Here is a 16,407-nt window from a genome sequence, read left to right as displayed (position 1 = left end):
CTTGGGCCTCAGTTTCCGCATCTGTATAGTCAAGGGTTGATGGTCTCTAAGGCTGTCCTCTTGTCCTCTCATAGCCAAGCTGGCCTCACCCTCCACCTAGCTGCAATTTCCTTCTGTGGGAGGACTCTCGGCTCTACCCCAGGTACCCCCAGCCCAGGACTGGGCTTCTTCCCAGCCTCGGGTCATTAGTACCACTGCTTCTTGTGATCTGATTGACAAAGGGGAGGGGGCAGACACAATTCATGATCCAGGTGGACCTCCAATAGGCCAGCGAGAATCCTGGGAATGGAGCTATGTGGCCTGGGTGTGAGGAGGTGGGGCATGGGAGATGGGACCAGAACCTGAATAGACCTTTGTCCTCTGCAGTTTGAGATGCTGACAGGCTCCCTACCCTTCCAAGGGAAGGACCGGAAGGAGACCATGACACTGATTCTGAAGTAAGCTCCGGCCCCTCACCTCAGGGTCTCCCCGGCCCCTGATCCCAGTTTGGGGGCCAGAGTAACACTCTATACCTGCCAGAGATTCCCCATCAATGAGACACTCCGCTGGGTCAAGCATTATGCTTTCCAGGGCTCCCTTGTCACCCATCAGGGCCTGTGGGAGGGGATCCCTTAAGTCTTTGGGAGGTGAGTGAGTGGATGGCTTGTCTGGACTGAGCTGGAAACTAGATCTGGACAGAGGCGGGAGCTGAGACAGGGCTTCTGGGGCGGGGCTCAGCCCTGATGAAACCCGGGGGCTGTTTCAGGGCAAAGCTAGGCATGCCCCAGTTTCTGAGCACGGAAGCCCAGAGCCTCCTGCGGGCCCTGTTCAAGCGGAATCCTGCCAACCGGCTCGGTAAGCAGCCCCAACTCAGGGGAGGGGACTGGGGTACAGCTGTGGCCTAGGCCATGGGGCCACATCTGGGGCTGAAAGGGGCCGTTGTCCTTTGTGTGGGCAGACAATGCCGCCGGCCACCCTGCTTTCTGGCTCCATGTGTGGTGTTTGTGGCAGGGGGGTGACCTGTGTGTGGGGGGAAGGCAGGAACTGAGTCATCTCCACTCCCCCTGGGGATGAGGACAGAGGCCCCCCCATAGTTCCTCGGCCAAGGCTGCTGGCACAGGAGCAGGAGCACGAGCTCAGGCGTCAGAAGGCTCAGGTCCAGATCTCGGCCCCGTGTCAGGTCCCTACTGCTTGGCACACAGTGGTCCCTCCACAAATATTTGTTGAACAAATGAGTGCCATTTATGAGTGAAGTGACCCAAGGCAGTTGACTTCACCCCCCGGAGCCCCAGGTTCTCGTCTCCATGGGGGACAATGGTCTCAAGCTCTGTTGATTAAATGAAGTCGTGTGAACATGCTAGTAGTAGTAGGTGCTTATTATGTGTTGGCTCCTGGTTCGCCTGGACCATGACCGGTTTTGTAAGGTCCTGTCCTGGTCCCTGGGGTTGAATGGAGCGAGAGCCTCTCTGGTGGCTGACAAGGGTAAAGGGATAAGAGGAGCAGAGATGAGGCCTGGGTTGGGAGGGAGGTGGGAGCCCTCTGCAGATCTTGAAACAGGTACAGCCTCTGTCCTGACTGTGTGGCCTTGGACTAGTTGCTGAGCCTCTCTTCTCTGGGTCTTCCTTCTCCCATCAGTACTTTGGAACTTGATCATAAAGGGGCCCCAGGAAGTGGAAAATGCTGAGTGGGCAATAGGCCTTGGGGTGATGGCTGGTTGGATTTGGGGCAGCATGAGCCTAGCCTCCCTCCTGCTTCAGCCACTGGTCCCAGACCACAGTGAGGCCGCTTGGCAGACAGGGTGGGTGTCTGGAGGTTGGAGCATCCAGGGGCAGACCCCTCATCTGGGCTCTTTCAGGCTCCGGCCCTGATGGGGCAGAGGAAATCAAGCGGCATGTCTTCTACTCCACCATTGACTGGAATGTGAGTGTGTCTGTCCACCCCAGAGCCCCATTCAGAGCTTCAGCTGTGGTGGGAGGGAGCTATTACCAACTGGAGCCTCACATGTGGAGCAGAGGTGACAGCATGGCCTTAGAGACACGGGCTGGTTTCCTGAGGGCGAGCAGTTATGCCCTGTCTGCATAGCCTGTGCTCCAGGCCATTACCTCCTCCTGCATGGGGCTGCTGGCGGGCTCAGGGGGTGCCACAGTGACCAGGGTGCCCACCCCCACCTTGCAGAAGCTGTACCGGCGTGAGATCAAGCCACCCTTCAAGCCAGCTGTGGCACAACCCGATGACACCTTCTACTTTGACACTGAGTTTACATCCCGCACGCCCAAGGGTGCGTTCCTTGTCTGGTTTGTCTTTGGCTGGTGTAGGATGGATGCAGGGACTTGGGGGCCCCTTGGGACTCAGAAGTGGTCAGGACTCTGGCAGGCCCAGGTGTGTGGGCAGGCAGGCGGGTGGGTCTGACTCTTTGTCCCCATCTCATTCTGCCTGGCTCTCCCACTCCAGGGCTCTGTGGGCCTCTTTGTGCCTGGGTGAGGGGGTGGGGGTGAGTGGGTGGTTAAGGCCACAATAGAAAAGTCAGAACCCTTGCCTGGGGCATCTTTTGCCCACTGGGAAGACCAAACTCATCAGGCTCACATTTTCATCAGGGCTAAAGAATCTGACCCAGCAAAAACATGAGGTGGAGACAGTCTGGGAGAGCAGAGGTGACAGCGCCCACAGGTCAGGGGCAAGTGTGGGAATCAGCTTTAGCTACTCTGACCTCTGGGCTTCAGTGTACTCATCTGGAACATGGGCTCAGCCACAGACCCACTTAGTCCATGGGGTTACTGCTAGAAGCCAAGGAGGGGGCTTCTTAGAGGGAACTTGGTAAATCTAGTATTTCGGCCAGGTACTGGAGAAGAGTGTTTGTGCTGGAAGGCCTCCTGGAGGGGCAGGTTTTAGCAGAGGGGCTGCTTTTCTCACTGTGTCTTACACATCTCTGATGTTAGAGAGCTTAGCATTTCTCTGCTAACATTTCTCTGCCCAGTCTGTCCCATGTTTATTTATCTGACAGATGTGTACCAGGTCCCTACTGTGCGCCAGCCATGGGGGGATTGATGATGAACAAGACAGACCCAGGCCCTGCCTTCATATGGCTCAGGCTCTAGTGGGGCTTGAAGAGATGTGAGCACAGCTACTGGGCAGCATGACAAGTGCCCCTTAATAGGGGCAAGGGGCGGAGGAGCAGCATCAGGCCAGATTCTTCAGATGAGAGTATGTAAGCTAAGCCTCAAAGGGTGGACCAGGAGTGGATTGTCTGGTTAGCAGGAGCAGCATACGCAGTGGCTCAGAGTCTCTCGTAGGGATCTGAGACGCCTGGCATGGCTGAGCCGTGGAGTGGGGAGAGAGGAGGCTAAGATCACAAATACCTCAGTTGCCACCTGAGGGCAGAGGGGAGCATTTAAAGGGTACAGGCAAGGGGTAGATTTGTGGTTGGAACTATCCCTCTGGCTGCTGCGTGGGAGATGGACCCAAAGGGGCAGACCAGAGGCAGGGAGGCCTCCAGGAAGGGATGAAGTGTCTTGGCCTGGGCCGGGTGGTGGATGTGAGGGTCTTTATATTCCTTGTGTGTCAGGGCTGGGCTGGTCTAAGCACACATGGACCGGTGGGCTAACTAAGGCTGGGGATGAGGGGCCCTGCACAGGCTCCCACCACGGCCAGCTGCTGAGACAGGCCTGGAAGACCTGTGGTCCACTTTGCTGGGCTACCTTGGGTCAAGGGTACCTCCTCCGCTCACATCCCCCTCCTGCCCCTGCAGACTCCCCAGGCATCCCCCCCAGTGCTGGTGCCCATCAGCTGTTTCGTGGCTTCAGCTTCGTGGCTACTGGCCTAATGGAGGACGATGGCAAGTCTCGGGCTGCGCAGGCGCCCCTGCACTCGGTGGTACAGGTGAGGGGCAGGAGACTGCTGCTCAGTTGTCCTTTTCCACCTATAAGGCTCCAGGGCAGAACGGCTGAGAACACAGGCTCTGGACTTGGGTAGGCCTGGGTTCAAACCTTGACGCCACCATGGAGCCCATTGGGCTTCCTGCCTCCTTGAGCCTCAGTTTCCCCATCTGTAAAACAAGGATGACAGCATGGATATAAATTTCCTGATACAGAGCCAGGACATTGTAAGGCCTGGATAAATGCCAGGGGGTGCCCAGGGTGGTGGTGCTGGGGGTGTCAGGTCCTGACAGGGATAGGTAGGTGGCAGGGCACTCGTGCCTCCCATTTCTACACTTTCCCAGCTCCATAGGAAATTTAGAGTTGAGACCCAAGAACACAGACTCTGAAGTTCACTGCCTGTGTTCAGGGCTTCCAAGGTCAGGAACTGCTTCCTCATCTGTAAATGGGGATGATGATAGAACCTGTCTCCAAGGGTTGTTTCGAGGATTATGGGAGTTAATGTGTGTAAAGTTAAGGTGACTATGTGATTTATTTTCCAGCTGGAATATCTTGGTTCCAGACAAATATTAAACCAGACTGGATGTGAGGATGACAGGCATAAACCAGGGCTGTCCATGGGCTGTGTGGGTCACCCGGTGAAAAGTGCTGGGAATCATGCCTGCCACACATTAAGCACCATAGAAGCACTTGATACTGTTAATGTCTCAGAGCCTTGAGATACCCCACAAGGTGGGCTCTGTCACCCAGAAAGGGAGACAGCTCACCAAAGGCCACAGTAAGTGGCAGAGCTGGGACCCAGCTCAGGGCTCCTGCATCCCTCTCAGGCCTGCCTGGTCTTCTCAGAGCCTCAGACTGCTCCGTGTGTCTGTTGTAGCTCGTTGTCTGCCCCCTCCAGCAGCCCCTGACCACAGACTGCAGCCCAGGTAGCCTAGAGCCAGCGAGTGTGCCCATCACATTGTGTAGAAAACTGAGGCCCAAAGAGGGGCAGATACTTGCCTGAGGTCACACAGCCAACATCCCATAACAGCCCTCCTGGCTGATATGGAACCATTTCTACTGAGCCAGTAGGTTCTGGGAGTTGACCCTTGCATTCAAGAGCAGAGGGTCAGTCCCACCTTTTGGTCTCCTGCAGCAACTACATGGGAAGAACCTGGTTTTTAGCGATGGCTACGTGGTAAAGGAAACGATTGGTGTGGGCTCCTACTCTGAGTGCAAACGCTGTGTCCACAAGGCCACCAACATGGAGTATGCTGTCAAGGTGGGCCTCCTGACCATGGCCGGGAACGCTGGGCTAGGGCTGGGGTGGGGGCAGTGTAGCCCCAGCCCTTTGGTCAGGGAGGTTGGTGCCTCAGGCTCTGTGGATGGGCGAAAGATGTGCAGCTGAGACTCCATGCCCTGCAGTGTGGGCTCTGTGGCAGGGAGGGACTTTGGAGTCTGTCCCCCTTACACTGCCACATGCACCCCCTTTCCTCAGGTCATCGACAAGAGCAAGCGAGATCCCTCAGAAGAGATTGAGATTCTTCTGCGGTACGGGCAGCACCCCAACATCATCACTCTGAAAGATGTGAGTGGGGGTCCTTGAGAAGGGTGGGGGCTGGAGCACTTGACTCCAGGATTGGTCTCAGGCTGCCATTCCTTTGACTTTTGATCCTCCTCCTCTGCTTATGGATGGGGAGGTCCCTTGGTGCCTCTAGTCTAGCTGTCCCCAGGAGCATTCTCTGAGAGCTTTCCTGCTCATCAAGGGGACAGATCTAGCATCTTCCTTTCCAGAGAGGACAGGGGCCCAGATAGGTGAACGCCCTGCCAAGTGACTGAAGCACAGAGCATAGCACATGCCCAAGGCTCATGGCCTGGTGAGCTGCTGACCAAGGGGCCCAGGCCTGGCATCGAGGGGAGGGGCCTGATGGTGAGGTCTCTGGCAGGTGTATGATGATGGCAAACACGTGTACCTGGTGACAGAGCTGATGCGGGGAGGGGAGCTGCTGGACAAGATCCTACGGCAGAAATTCTTCTCGGAGCGTGAGGCCAGCTTCGTCCTGCACACCATCAGCAAGACAGTGGAATATCTGCACTCCCAGGGGGTAAGCCTTGCGTAGGGGGCACCGAGTGGGTGGAGGGGTCTGCCAGGGGTCATTACCATCAGCAGAGTGCATGAACCATAGGTGGCCCAGGCAGAGGGAGTCTTCAGCCAGACAGACAGAGGGGAGACTAGGGATGGGTGATTGAGCAAGTAGTTGGACAGAAGGAAGGAAGGGAGGGAGGGAGGCAGAGATGAGGCCAAATTGTGAAAACGAACATTTTTTCAGTACCTAGGCAGGCATCATGCTAAATTCTCTCCTTACATTATCTCAATTGATGTTCACAACAACCCTATTCAGTAGGTGCTGTTACTGGCCCCACTTTATAGGTGAGACGTCTGAGGCTCAGAGATGTGAGTTCACTTGCCCAAGGTCACACAGCCCGGGAAGAATGGAGCCAGAATGTCTGTCTAAGGAACTTGGGTGGAGAACTACAGATGGGAGTGGGTTTTTGAGTTAGGAAGCAGCAGGATCACCGTGGGAGCTACAAGGCTTCATGGAGATGAATCTGGCCGTGGGTTCGGCTGTTAGAACACAGGAAGTAGATGTAGGAGGAAATGCTGCTGGAAACACAGAGGAGTTGTATGTCCAAATGGTAGAAACTGGCCTTTATCACTGCACAAGGTGGAGCTGGAAAAGGTCCCTATAGGTATCAAAGCCAAAAACAGGGTCAGCATGAGTTTCTGTCTGGACGAGGTGATGTTTTAGTAGGGGTTAAGGATGAGGCTCTGGAATCAGACTGACTGTGTCCAGGTCCTGTGTGTGAGTTTGGGAAAGCCTCTCACCTCTCTGTGCTGCTTCCTCATCTGCAAACTCACGGTAAAAGAGCTGCCCCCTCACAGGGTGGACGTGGAATGAAGCGAGTGCTGTGCTAGGTGAGCACCACAGTCCAGTGCAGTCCCATGGAAAAGGCCACAGGAATGTTAGGGGGAAATAGGACCAGATCATTGCTATGCCTTTTTTAACATTAGCTTTTAGTACAAAAATTTCAAACATGTATGAAACTATAAGAATAGTGTAATGAACCCCCAGATACCAGATTCAAGAATTATCAAGATTTTTACCTCCCTCCCTTCTTTCTTCCTTCCCTCTCCTTTCTTTCCCTCTCTCTGTTTCCTATTTTCTTTCTTTTTTTATTATTGCTGAAATAGTTTCCCAACTTTTTATTGAGGAAAAAGTTCAAACCTGTAGAAAAAATTAAAATAATAGTATAATGAAAAAAATTTCCCTTTTAGATTCACCAAATCTTAATAGTCTACCACATTTGCTTTCTCTTTTTCTGTCTTTCTCTCTATATATATATACAAGTATATACATATATTTTTTATGGGTGCATTTAAAAAACAGTTGCAGACATTAGGACACTTGACCCATAAATACCTATAATTAAATTATTTTAAAACCTATCTCAGCCCTCACATCATCTTAGTTCTTTATCTATGCCTCTAAAAAAGGCAAACATTTTCTTTCATAACAACTAACAAAATTAACAATTCCTTGTTTTCACATAGTACCCAGTCAATAGCATGTTTTGTCTATGGTCCTTTCAAAAATACCTTTCTGTGATTAGTTTATTGGACTCACAAGTCCAATCTCTACAAATCCACACCTTTCGTTCCCTTGTTATACCCCTTAAGTCTCTTTTGTAAAACTGAGATAAAATTGGAGTACAGTAGGTCTTAAGTGTCCAATTGGATGAGTTGTTAAATGTGTATATCCATGTCACCTCCATAGTAAAAATTCCCTTTTTTCCTGCATGTAATACATTTTATTTTATTTTATTTTTTATAGAAAGTATAGTTGATACCTCCCTTTTTGAAGAGAGCAGTTCTGTGGGATGTTCCACATTCTGAATGTGTCTGTTTGCTTCCTTGTAGTATCACTTTAATTGATTTTTCTGTTGCCTATATTTCCTGTAAACTGTAAGGTGCTCCAAAATCTTAATTAGATTCAGCTTCAACTTCTTTTTGGGAATGAGGAGTAAAAAACACTTCATGGGTGCAGTGTGCTCCATACGGCATCACGTCCACGAGCACAGCATTCCATTAGGCATCAGTCATGTCGAGGGGTAACAGTCTGGGGATGGGTGTATGGGTGGCAGGCAGTGGGTGGGCCTGAGGCGTATCATCAAGATACTCACCAACCCTTCATGCAATGGTTTCATCCTTGCAGGACCTTTGCCTGAATCAGTCATTTCATTAGGATTTGCAGAAATAGCAGTGTCTGATTCTGTCTAACTTATTAGGAGGGATTCTCTTGTGAAAAAGAACTTTACCTCATAACCAGAGCTTCAGTTTTGTTACTGCGTGAACTGTTAATGGTCATATTTGAAGTGGTTTTGTTTTTTGAAATGGCCAGTGCAAACAGACTGATATGTAAATATGTCAGGTTAGACAGTAAATGTGTTTCCTTTTCCTGTTTTGTTCTCAAGTGAATGCTAGCTGAAGTTACCCCCAAGAAGATTTAGAAGACAGAGCTGAAGCAGTGAGTTTCCAGTGGGCTGCCTAAAGCTCAGAGAAGGGACAGGCTTTCCAGAGTGGGAGCTGCCTCCAAAAGTAGTGAGCTCTCCATTAGGGATAGGTGAGCTCCAAGCACACACTCTGTGCAGGTGTTATGGGAGAAAACTGTTTCTTTCCCAAAGAAAATCTTTAGGATTTTGGAGTCTTTGGGTCTCCAAATTTTTTGGCCCTTTCCCAATACCAGGTACAGATGATGAGGGAGTGGGAAGCTCTGGTTGAGGTATCTGGAGGGAGATTCTCTGGGCCAGTTTCACTTTGGCAGCAACCGTGGTCTCGAAGCCGGGAATCTTACAAGAGCCAAGGAATGGGAAGAGGGTGACCAGGAGCAGGGTCCGCTGGGACTTCCTGTTTGTTTTAACGCTATCTTATCTTTCTATTGAAATAGCGCATAAACACAAATCATCATATACAAGTCAATAAATCTTCAAAAAGTGAATACGCCCAGGTAACCAGCAAGAAACAAAGCATTTCAAGTTCTGCGCAACCCCCTCACACCCCTTCCAGTCCCTGCCCCAAGGATAACCATTCTAAACGAACTTTAATTTGATATAAACATGCTCTTCTATATCTGACTTCTGCTACTCAGCACTCTTTCTCTGAGATTCACCCACGATGTCGTGTGGCTGCAGCTCGCTCATTCTCATTGCCGTGCGGTTTCTGCTGTATGAACAGACCACAAATTAATTGTCCCTTCTGCTGTTAATGGACATGAGGTTGTTACCAGTTTTGATTATGACGAATAATGCTGCTTTGACATCCCTGCATTCGTCTTTGGTGAACACATGTCCATTTAACAGTGGGTGTAAACCTAACAGTGGAATTGCTGGGTCAGAGTATAGTGTATGTTCACCACACTATGATGTAGTAGATGTCAGTTTTGCAAAGCTGTTTTACCAGTTTTCCCCCAGAGGTGTGAGAATTTTGGTTCTCGTCAACACTTGGTATTTTCCATCTTTTTAGTCATAGTCATTCCAGGAGATGAGTAGTATCTCATAGTGGTTTTAACTTGTGTTTCCCTGATGACTGATGAAGTTGAGCACCTCTTCATGGGTTTATTGCCATTTGGACAGCCCCTTTTATGGGATGACTGTTCAAGTCTTTGGTCCAGGTAAAAAAAATTGGATTGTCTACCTTTTTCATCTTATTTTGCAAGAGTACTTTGTTTAATAGTTGGAGCCCTTTCAAGTCTCTAGCTTCCCCCAGCATGCCTGGGACAGCCTGTTTGAGAACTCAGTAGGGCTTCACACTGTGACTTCTCTGTTTAACCAGATGACTTACATAGAAGAGTTTTATCTTTTTTCTGTGTGTGTGTGTGTGTGTGTGTCTGGTCACAAGCACTTCCTCCAGTGACGCTGATGATGACAAAGATGCTGTGGCTGATGCTGGCAGCTAGCACCACATAGCACTTTACACAGGCCACACAGAGTCCTAAGCTCTTTATGTATCAACTCATTTAATTGTTCCAATGAACCTATGAAGAAGGTATTATCATTTTGCCCATTTTATAGGTGAGGGAACAGAGGTTCTGGGAGCTTAAGAAAAAGTCTCATAAAAGCTGAAGTGGCTTCAGAGAGTGTGCTGCTGACTTGTGTGTGTCTGATGCTGCTCTGGACAGCATCTGTCTTCTCGTCTTCCTGTCTTTCTTGTCCTCTAATTTTTAAGTGCTTCTCAACAGGCACTCACTGTATCTTAACATCCAGCTTGCTGGTGGGGTTCAGCCCCAGGGAGGGCTGGGGTTACTATGACAGCAGCTGCCATTTTCCAAGTCCTGTGCTAAATATCCCTGGTGCATAACTCAAATACTGCTTCCTATAACCCTGGGGACTGAGCACCTTATCAGCCCCATTTTACAGATGAGAAAACCAAGAGCTAGAGAAGTAAAATGACATGCCAAGATCACACAGCTGTTCCTGGTAAAGCCAGGTTTCACACTCAGGCCTGTCTGCCTCCTGACTGAAATCACAGCTCTGGAGAGGCCACAGCCTGTTGACTCATTGGCTGCGTTTGGCCTCACACATACTTTGATTGGCTTGCACAATGCGTGTTTTCTTGGTTGGGATTTGGTTTGGTACTGTGGCTGGTTTAGAATCCTGGGCCTGAGTTGCTGCATGGTGACTGTCAGCTGGAGTGAGCTGCATCTGCCCTTGAGCCCGGTTGGTATGGCTCAGCTGGGGCTATGCAAGGACCATCTCATAAAGCCAACTAATCTGCTGGATGCAGTTGATCTTACCTGCAAGGTCTCTATGTGTTTCTGAGGTGTGATTCCTTCATTCATTGCACAAAGTTCACATAGCACTTGCTCTGTGTGAGGCCCTGTGCTGCATGTGGGGGTGATGAGCAGGCTTTCCATAGACCAATACGGTCATTTATGGCCTAAGGAGCCCCCACTGACCTGAGTTCAGGGCGCTTGAATCATGTGGTGGACAGTGAGGCTGGAACAGATAGCTGAGCCTCCCACACCAGGATGGGGACTCGAGGCTTTATCTTTCAGGTGGTAGGGAGCCATTGAAGGTTTTGGACAATGCCCAGGGAGGTACCATGAGTTCACTGGGGGAGGATCAAGAGGGTGAGATGAGTTTAGCCTGGGATGTGCTGGGTTTAGGGTCTCTGGAACATTCAGTGGTTGCTGTCTGGTTAAGCGGCTATATGAGCCTGCAGTCAGGAACGTTCTGGGTTAGGGTTAGAGATCTGAGAGTTGTTGATGATTAGGTGACAGTTAGAGGAGTGACTATGAATAGAACCATGCCAGGGGGAGAGGGAGGGATGAAAAGTTAAGTAGAATGGTTCAGCCCCCTCAGGTTACAGATAAGCAGATGGGGCCAGAGGAAAGTCATTTGCTTGAGGCCTCAGTAGTGTCATTCATCCATTCCTTCAGCAGATATTTGTAAAATACCTACTATGTGCTAGAAATGATTCTGAATGCTGGGATACAGCAGTGAGCAAAACACCCATGGAGCTTACTTTCCATGGCTGGATCCAGAAAACAGTTAAGTAAATATTGTGTCCAATGGTGGTAAATGCTGTGGATTAAAATAAAGCAGGGTGAGGAGACTAAGGAGTGCTGGTTTGTGATTGCTATTTTATGTGGAATGGTCCAGGGAAGGCCTTGCCGATAAGGTGACATCTGAGCTGAGACCTGAAAGAAACAAGACAGTCAGCCAGGCAGATGAGGGAAGGGTGTTCCAAGAAGAGGGAACAGCATGTGCAGACACCCTGAGGCAGGAAGGAGCGTGCTTGGCATGTTGAAGGAAGAGCAAAGAGGCTGGTGTGGCCGAAGCCAGCTGAGCAAGGAGGAGAGTGCTAGGGGACCAGAGAGTGCAAGAGATGTGGGTAAGGGCGGGGGAAACATCAGGTGGGGCCACCTGGCCCCGTTATTGAAGACTTTTCCTCTCAGAAGGGGAACCACTGGAGGATTTCAAGCCAAGATGACAAGATCTGACTTAGAGAATCACTCTGGCTTCTCTGTTTAAAACAGGCTATAGGAGGCAGGGGCGGAAGCAGGGAGAACAGTTAGGAGGTGGTTGCCATAATCCAGGGGAGGATTGATGGTGGCTGGGATCAGAATGCTGCCAGGAAGTGCAGCCAGAATGCGGGCCGGGAAGTGTGATTGGGCTCTGAATATATTTTAATGGTAGAGCCAACAGAATTTGCTAATGGACTGATTGAAGAATATGAGAGAGAGAAAAAAAAAAAAAAGGAATTGAGAATGACTCTTAAGATTTTGACCCAAGCAATAGGAAGGATGGAGTTGCCATTAGGTTGAGATTGTATGACACGCAGATTTCAGCGTGGATGGGTGAAGTTAGAACTGCCTTGCAGACACTAACATAGAGGTTTCAAATTGGTAGTACCAGCAGCATTAAGGCCCCTTTTCAGCTCCTTCCCCTCCTTTCAGATTCTGAGTCCTTCTGCCCCCTTCTCTGGGACCATCTTCCTAAGTCTCCCATCCGTGGCAGCTGACCTGGGCCACTGGCAGCCTGCCCACACTGGGAACTGACCCGGGCCCTCTGCCCCCAGGTTGTGCACAGGGACCTCAAGCCCAGCAACATCCTGTATGTGGATGAGTCTGGGAACCCTGAGTGCCTGCGCATCTGCGACTTTGGCTTCGCCAAGCAGCTGCGGGCTGAGAATGGGCTCCTCATGACACCTTGCTACACCGCCAACTTCGTGGCGCCCGAGGTGAGTGGCTTGGCCCCTTCAGCTGTAAGAGTGAGGGGACCTGTCACGGGAGGCCTTGTATCCCTCTCTTCTAGAGGCCCCACACTGCCCCGGACTCCAGTCTCTGTGGCTTTGGCCCAGGTACTAAGGAAGGATCAGCCCTCGCCTGGGGCCCTTGTCCTACCCTTTAGGGAGTAGCAGGCAAGCATATGGGGTCATTCATCGCCGCCCTTCAGACTGACCACCCTCCCCTGCCTCGCTTCCTGCCAGGTGCTGAAGCGCCAGGGCTATGATGAGGGCTGCGACATCTGGAGCCTGGGCATTCTGCTGTATACCATGCTGGCGGGGTGAGTGCCCCGCTGCCTGGATCCCCCTCGCCCCCGTCCCTCCTCCAGCCCTAGTGTACAGGCTAGGGTGCTGCTTGTCTGATGGGAGAAACTCAGCCCTGCCTCAGGAAGGTCTGAAGATAGGGACATGGCCCTGCCCTTGGGAGCTCCACCTTGAGGAGGAAGGGGCCGCCCTTGGGAACACCCAGTCTGAAGGAGGAGACACAGTCCCCCAACCCACACTGGCCCCAGGATGGAGGCCAGAGGCTATACCCAGACTGGGTTAACTTTTCTTCAGATACACTCCATTTGCCAACGGACCCAGTGACACACCAGAGGAAATCCTGACCCGGATCGGCAGTGGGAAGTTCACCCTCAGCGGGGGAAATTGGAACACAGTTTCAGACACAGCCAAAGTGAGTCTGCAAGGCCCAAACCCGGCTCATTTAGGGGTGGGGAGGCAGAGTCCCATCCCAGGGCTTTTCAGCATTTCACGAACAGGTGACCTGCAGCTTCATTTCTTTAAGTGGAAAATCCCACAAATCTCTGTTACTATATTTTTCCAAATTAAAGATTCCCAGGCAGACTGCTCCCCACCCCTTGTTTGGACAACTTGGGGAACATTCACTGGCCCTTCCCGTGTTCTGAGCCCTGAAGGGGGACAGAGGGCTGCATAATTAAAGCCCCTGATTTGTGGGAACTTAGCGTGGATGGAGATACAGGCTTGCACACAAAGAACTGAGATGCCAGGTGCAGAGAGTGGCAGGGCCTCCTGGCTAGGGGTACAGGCAGTGGAGGCATAGAGCAGACAGAGCTACTGGCCACGCCAAGCAGAGAGGCCTTCCCAGCAGAGGGAACATCTGAGCTTTCAATATTAGCAACAGATTCCAGTTATGGGAACCTCTGTGTCAGACACTGGGTTGAGCCCTTAATGAACAGTACCACCTCACAGTGACTTTATGAGTCAGGCATTGCTGTTATACTGTTTCTCAGAGGGGAAACTGAGGCCCAGAGAGTTGAAGTAACTTGCTCAGTTGAAGGATGTGCAGTTGATGAGCAGAAGAGTCAGGCTTTGAACCTGCCCAGCCCCAACCTTAGGTTCTTCCCAGCTTCCTGCATGGCTTCTAGAAGGTGAAGGAGAAAGGAAAGGGCCTTCCAGGAAGCAGTCCCAAAGAAGGGCACATGCTCAGGGAGGCCCTGGAGTGGTCTGAGAGTGGATCACGGGGTCTACTGCAAGGGTTCAGGCAGGAGGCGGCAGGAAGGCAGCTATGCTCACCCCTATACCACCAACACTGCACTGGGAGACGGCAGGAGATGGTTGCCTTACCCATTCCCCATCAGCAGGACACAGCTGTCTGCTCCCTGCTAGCCCCTCCCACCAACCTCCTAACCTGCTGTTCCCCCAGGACCTGGTGTCCAAGATGCTACACGTGGACCCCCACCAGCGCCTCACAGCCAAGCAGGTCCTGCAGCACCCATGGATCACCCAGAAAGACAAGCTTCCCCAGAGCCAGCTGTCCCACCAGGACCTGCAGCTGGTTAAGGTACAGCCACCTTGACTGCCAGGCATCTAGGGGCCCAAGCCAAGGTTCCATGGGGAAGTACTTGGGGTGGCAGAGCCAGGAGATGCCATATCTGTCTCTCTCCAGGGAACCTTAGCCTGACATGCAGGGGTGTCAACAGTGTACTCATGGGTCCCCAGTCCTCTGGAGGGCACAGCCTCTGACCTCTGAAGCCTCCAGTCTGATGGAGGAGGCAGGACTAATAACCATGATGAACCACCAAGATGGAGTAACAGGGGATTGGGTGGGCTGTGGAACACTGAGAGGGGCTGGTCCAGGCCTGGAACACATGTCCCTTCCATCATCATGAACTGACCTCCCACCTTCTCCCCCAGGGAGCCATGGCAGCTACATACTCTGCGCTCAACAGCTCCAAGCCCACCCCTCAGCTGAAGCCCATCGAGTCGTCTATCCTGGCCCAGCGGCGGGTGAGGAAGCTGCCGTCCACCACCCTGTGAAGGGCCAGAGCATCCAGGCCGCAGGGCGGTGCTAGCTCTATGAAAGCAGCATACTTCCCAGAGGGAGTGGGCCTGAGTCACAGGGCCAGAGGAAGCGGAGCCCTGAGGGGCCCAGGAAGCAGCCAGCCCAGGTCACCCCAGTGAGGGTGTGAGAAGTGCCTTCTCCTTCCCTAGGATGGATTCTTCTCGGCTCAGGCTCTGCTGACTGAAATCGATTCACTGTACAAACTCTTACCTTTTTTAAGGAAAAAATGGCATCAACCACCATGGATTTTTACAAGATCCATTTGCCTTCCTGGGAGCAGAAAGCCAGTGCAGCCCCAGGAGGGGCACTGAGTCACACTAGGGCTCTCTGTGTCTGAGACTCCTTAGAGCATCTTTGGGGTGTCCCCTAGGGGACCCCCCACGTTTGGCCACCTGTAGCCATCTGCACTCACCTCCAAGGCAGTCCAGCATCACCTTCCAGAGCCCTTGGCTGTTTAGCAGAACTTGCTCTATCCCCAGTCAGCTCCTTCTCTGTCCTGCTGGGAGGTCTGGAACCACTTCCTGCTAGAGAGGACCAGGGCCCTGTGGCTCCCAGCTCCAGGCACCAGCATCCCCGTTGGCCCCGCCAGTGGGTCCCCTGCAGTCAGGTTGGGCAGCCCCTGGAGGAGGATTCGGAAAGCACTTTTTGGCTGACTTCTGTTGGAGTCTGCCACTAAACAGAGTTCACAGGAGGCCTGTGGGGCAGGCTAAGGGGGCAGGGGCTTTTTTCATTTCTTCCTCAGCTGGTAACTCAGGGTTCATCTGTCCATGGCCTTTCTAATAAACTTACAGTTGAGTTGAAGCATGCTCGCCTCTACTCTTCATCCCTGGATTTGCCCTCCCTCTGCTCTTAGGTTTTCAGGACTTTGGGAGTGACAAGTAGTGGACCAGGGCCAGTTAGCCCAGCTGCTTGGAGCTCTGTTGGGGAGCATGTAGGAGTCCCGCTGGCCCTGCCCGCACATTCCTGCCAGGGATTCCATTATGGTGTTGATAACAGTAATGGGGTTATTAGCCACCAGTGACCGAGTGCTGGGTACTGTGCCTGGGCCTTGCTTGTACTTCTCATTTAATCTTAACAACCCTGTGAAGTAGATGCTGTCATTATTACTATCCCTGCTTAAGAGATGGGGAAACTGAGGCTCAGAGAGGTAATGACATTTCCTCACATAATAAATTTTTTCTGAGTACCTATTCTGGCTCTGTTCCAGAAGCTGGTGAACCAAGTAGAAAACAAGGTCATTGTTTTCCTGGGTCTTGTTTCCTAGTGGGGAAACAGACAAAGGTCAGCTGCTGATGTGACTTGCAGAGTTACATTAGGGTCAGATATGGGGTGATCAAGGAGAAGACCTCTTAGGGAAGAGGACCCAGAAACCGAGATCTGAATGATGAGAAAGGCCCAGCCAGGACCAGAAGGCAGAGGGCAGTGTC

At 51.7% G+C, this 16,407-nt stretch overlaps 1 protein-coding gene across 4 annotated transcripts in view; it reads left to right on the top strand.

Annotated features, from left to right (window-relative positions):
- The window catches only part of RPS6KA1 (ribosomal protein S6 kinase A1), a 34,984-nt gene extending 19,203 nt beyond the window's left edge, over window positions 1–15,781 (top strand). For all 4 annotated transcript variants that reach the window (XM_072975030.1, XM_006196824.4, XM_015240208.3 and 1 more), the window contains 13 exons: window positions 367–437; window positions 746–834; window positions 1,835–1,899; window positions 2,155–2,257; window positions 3,725–3,855; window positions 4,987–5,112; window positions 5,329–5,418; window positions 5,777–5,935; window positions 12,469–12,630; window positions 12,880–12,956; window positions 13,234–13,351; window positions 14,342–14,479; window positions 14,833–15,781. In XM_072975030.1, coding sequence (XP_072831131.1) covers window positions 367–437; window positions 746–834; window positions 1,835–1,899; window positions 2,155–2,257; window positions 3,725–3,855; window positions 4,987–5,112; window positions 5,329–5,418; window positions 5,777–5,935; window positions 12,469–12,630; window positions 12,880–12,956; window positions 13,234–13,351; window positions 14,342–14,479; window positions 14,833–14,955 — 1,452 coding nt within the window. In that variant the 3' untranslated portion in view covers window positions 14,956–15,781. The remainder of the gene's footprint in view (window positions 1–366; window positions 438–745; window positions 835–1,834; window positions 1,900–2,154; window positions 2,258–3,724; window positions 3,856–4,986; window positions 5,113–5,328; window positions 5,419–5,776; window positions 5,936–12,468; window positions 12,631–12,879; window positions 12,957–13,233; window positions 13,352–14,341; window positions 14,480–14,832) is intronic.
- Window positions 15,782–16,407: the final 626 nt, after the last annotated feature.

This window comes from Vicugna pacos, chromosome 13 (assembly GCF_048564905.1).
Source record: "Vicugna pacos chromosome 13, VicPac4, whole genome shotgun sequence".
NCBI lineage: Eukaryota > Metazoa > Chordata > Mammalia > Artiodactyla > Camelidae > Vicugna > Vicugna pacos.
This window is presented reverse-complemented; position numbering and strand designations above follow the sequence as displayed.